Source organism: Quercus suber, unplaced genomic scaffold, assembly GCF_002906115.3.
Source record: "Quercus suber isolate HL8 unplaced genomic scaffold, Cork oak 2.0 scaffold_125, whole genome shotgun sequence".
In the NCBI taxonomy this organism is placed as follows: Eukaryota; Viridiplantae; Streptophyta; class Magnoliopsida; order Fagales; family Fagaceae; genus Quercus; species Quercus suber.
The window spans coordinates 192,786-196,623 of record NW_027069589.1 but is presented as its reverse complement, the minus strand read 5'-3'; the positions used below and the strand labels follow the sequence as shown (position 1 = coordinate 196,623).

The 3,838-nt window shown below is 33.1% G+C and overlaps 1 protein-coding gene across 1 annotated transcript in view; it reads right to left on the bottom strand.

Annotated features, from left to right (window-relative positions):
- The window catches only part of LOC112035124 (uncharacterized), a 20,131-nt gene that overhangs the window by 11,869 nt on the left and 4,424 nt on the right, over positions 1-3,838 (bottom strand). The window contains exon 5 of the mRNA XM_065775993.1: positions 26-1,837. Within this exon, the coding sequence (XP_065632065.1) occupies positions 26-1,837 (1,812 nt within the window). The remainder of the gene's footprint in view (positions 1-25; positions 1,838-3,838) is intronic.

Sequence of the window (3,838 nt, the reverse complement as noted above, 5' to 3'; positions counted from 1 at the left end):
AATCTTTCTCTAGAGGCATATTCACCTGCAAAATAGTCTGGTTTCAAGTAGTCTTCTGCTAACTCAATGTAGCCTTCATTTGTCCATGGATTTGAACCAATCAATCCCACCCATTTGCTTCCATTGGCTGGGACAAGAACCCCTGTCCTTTGTCTCTGTAAATTTCCACAGTTATCCACAAGTGGCATAGACTCACATAAAACACGAACCTCCTTATCGGAAAGAAAAGACTTTTCAAGCGAGTGGTACAAGAAGTGAACAAAGGCAATAGCACGCTTCTGGCAACTATCGAGATAATTGTTAAGGTGAACTGCATATTCCCAGACGCTCATATCACCAACCTTCACATGATCTCGTAGCCACTCCAACACCGTCTCCCTCTTAGAGAAGAACTGGATAGCTTCTTGTGTGCTTTTCGGCCAAAAAAAGTAATTGGCTGGACATTTGAATTCCTTGTTCCAATCAATCAGCCATGAGATATGATCAGGATGACGGGATAAGGACACCACTCTGTCACTATTGAAATGCATGGATTCATTTATGCTACACAAAGACACATCGCCATAAAGACCCACATATTTTATTAGTGGTATGTACTTCATGTTTGTAGAGTCAAATTTGGACCTCCAGTTATCCGCAATAAATAGCAAAAGTTCCAAGTACACGTCATCTGACACTCCTTCCACAAATTTAGAACTTTGGATGCACTTTGCGTACCATTCATTGTTGACTTGTTCCACACCCAAGAAATTCAATATGTTATCATATTCTGCTCTATCAAATGAGGAGCTCAAAATGTGCTTTCCATGTGATGAAAGATGAGCCAAGCTCACCTTTTGCTCCCTTGCCTTTTCCAGAATGGTCCAGAAAGCAGGCATAAGCCTACCAACTTCATGAGGTTTATGAAAGATCTTCTGTTGTGTGTAAGACTCGCTTGGAAGAATATTTTCTTCAAGAAGCATTGATTTGATGGATTCCCTGACAACATTCAACGTTTGATAAGAAGAGCTGTTGATGGGAATGAACCTGAACATGGAAGCCAAACTAGAAACTCGAGCATTTTCAGAATGTTTAACCAGTGAAACAAACGCATTGATAAAAGCAGAGGGCACGCAGTCAAGAATCCCTTGGTTCCACTTGTTGTCCAAGAGAATTGTTTCCCTTGATGAGGCAAGAAGAAAATCTGCCTGAATTATGAAGGGAAAGTTGGTAAACATCTCTGTGGGAAGAAATGCATAGATTCCAGGTGAGCTCATTCCCCTGTGGAGGCGCTCTTCAAATGGAAAAGCCAATGTGATCACCAACTCTTCAATTTCCATTCTCCTTTCCACTTTGTTTTCCTGCCTGACAGGAAACTTTTGCTTCCACATAAAGTACCTGCATTCTCCCTCAGACACCTTACCATTTTCATCAGCAGAGAGATGGATTGTGTAGGACACAGCATCAATGTTCTTCCTCACCACCAATTCAGTCTCACTTGTAATTGCGATTGCACTTACAGTATTAAGCCTAGGATCGTTATTATGTTCCCTGACTGAAAGCCACCTAATCTTTGATAGGAACAATAGAACTTCAGGATGAAAATTTGAGAGTTGCTGCTTCACAGGTTTGATCTTATCGAACTTCAAAGGTAAGACTATTGTTGTTGTTGGAAGAGTAGTCCCAGAACCATATATTTTTTTGATGTCAGAAAGAGTTGGGTTCTCCTCGACCCATTCAGGAACTATGTACCCAAGATTGCAATGTGGGCAAGGCTCTTCATTGAATCGTATCTGATATCCATTGCTAAATATATATGGTTGAGAACTAACCAGAAAGACACTCTTAAATACAATTCCTGCATATTAACCATAGAAAGATTAATTAGAGCAATAAGAGAATAGCTAAATTATCTTGTCCAGTAATTATCAACATCATTATGGTTTTAATCTTTTCTTTCACTATAATTGAGTATATAACACATAATACTCTGCATTGATATCTTAAGATTAGCATAGAAGTCATTCACAAGCATTACGATATATAAGCATGTAACCAATGCAAACGCATGGATACATTTAAAATTAAATACAATTTTTATTTTAAAATTATAAATAATTAGACAATTTTTTTTTAGAAAAACATGTAACACATGCATACATATAGGATACATTTAAAATTAAACACAATTTTTATCATAAAAATATAACTAATTAGTTATATTATTTTTTTTAAAGTAAATGTAATTAGTCACATGTTAAAATTCTTACCTAAATTTAATACTACTTGTGATAATTTGTTTTTCTAATTTTTAATAAGATAAAATGTGTGGTTGTCTTTGTTGTGTGGTGATTTTTATTGAGTATATGTGATTGGTTTATTTTTTAATTTTAATTTTTATAGTTAATTAATATTAGATTATTAGTATTTTGCACTCATTAACTCACTAGGTACAAAGATTAAAAAACTTAAATAGACATATGACACAAACTTAATTGGATAATTATGACGTGGTTCCCACATAAATTTAGATATATGACGCAAAATTGGATTCTAAATTTAAATTCTAATTGAACTTTCTTTAGGCTTTACCTCTATATATATATATGATAAAGAGAGAGATTAGGGACAATCATTTCCATTGTTTATTTGTAATTTCTTTTAAAAAAAGGTTGCAACTTTTAACAACAATTTTTCATTGTAATCTCTACAAGAACTTCATAGGTTTTTTAAGTACAGCTAAGTTTTGGAATGCATATCTTATACTTAAGCCATTAATTGAGTACATCTCAAACAAAAGAATATAACAATGAGGAAAAAAAATTTGGAATAAAGATGGCAAAAATATTTTTTTTTCCTTCTTTCACATTTAAAACATGTACAAAAACATGTTTGGAAAATATTTTCAAAACCTGTTTTTACCCATTTTGAAAACATATTTTAAAAATGGTGGACCAAACCAACCTGGAGTTTTGTTTTAGATTCAAAGAACCATTTATAGTTTTAAGAATTTACATTTAATTACAACAAATTTTGGCTATAATTATTCGACTGTCTTTATGTCCTTGACTAACACCTTGCTTGTTCCGACATAATAGATAAAACGTTTCTCCAAAAAAAAAAAAAAAAAATTCCCATTTTGGAGAGTTTGGGACACCTGAAAAACTTGGTCAAATTGAAATCTTTTTTTGTTAATAAGGAAAAATACATTCTTTGGGGCTAAAAATGTTTTACGCTTTTAAGGCTCGAGAACAAAAACCTCCAAAATGACAAAATTATTCCAAAATCTATAAAATGACCAAATTGCCCTCAAAACCTCCAAAATGCTATCAAAACATTCAAAATGACCATAATACCCTTTCAAATGATAAAAAATCCCTCGAAAACCTATAATATGACCTAGATATCCTAGAGTCATCTACAATGACAAAAACACCCATAAACTCCAAAATGGCCAAAGCAACCTCAAATTTTTTTAATATGCCCTTGAAACTACAAAATGACAAATAAATAAATAAATAAATAAATAAACCTGGAAACCTATAGAATGATAAAAATACACTCTCGAAAACCTTTAAAATGATATAAGAAACTTTAATATTTCCAAAACGACTAAATTACCCTCAAAACCAACATAATAACCAAAATAACCCTAAACCTACAAAATAACAAAAATACCTTTAAAACCTCCACTATGACTAAAATACCATCTCTTATATATATAGGGAGGGGGAATTTGAACATGGACGTCTCTATTGTAAATACCACAAGGTGCCAATTAAGCAACAATGCTCTTGGTGGCCAAATTACCCCCTAAAAAACCACCAAAATGAAAATTAAAAAAAAAAAAAAAAAAAAA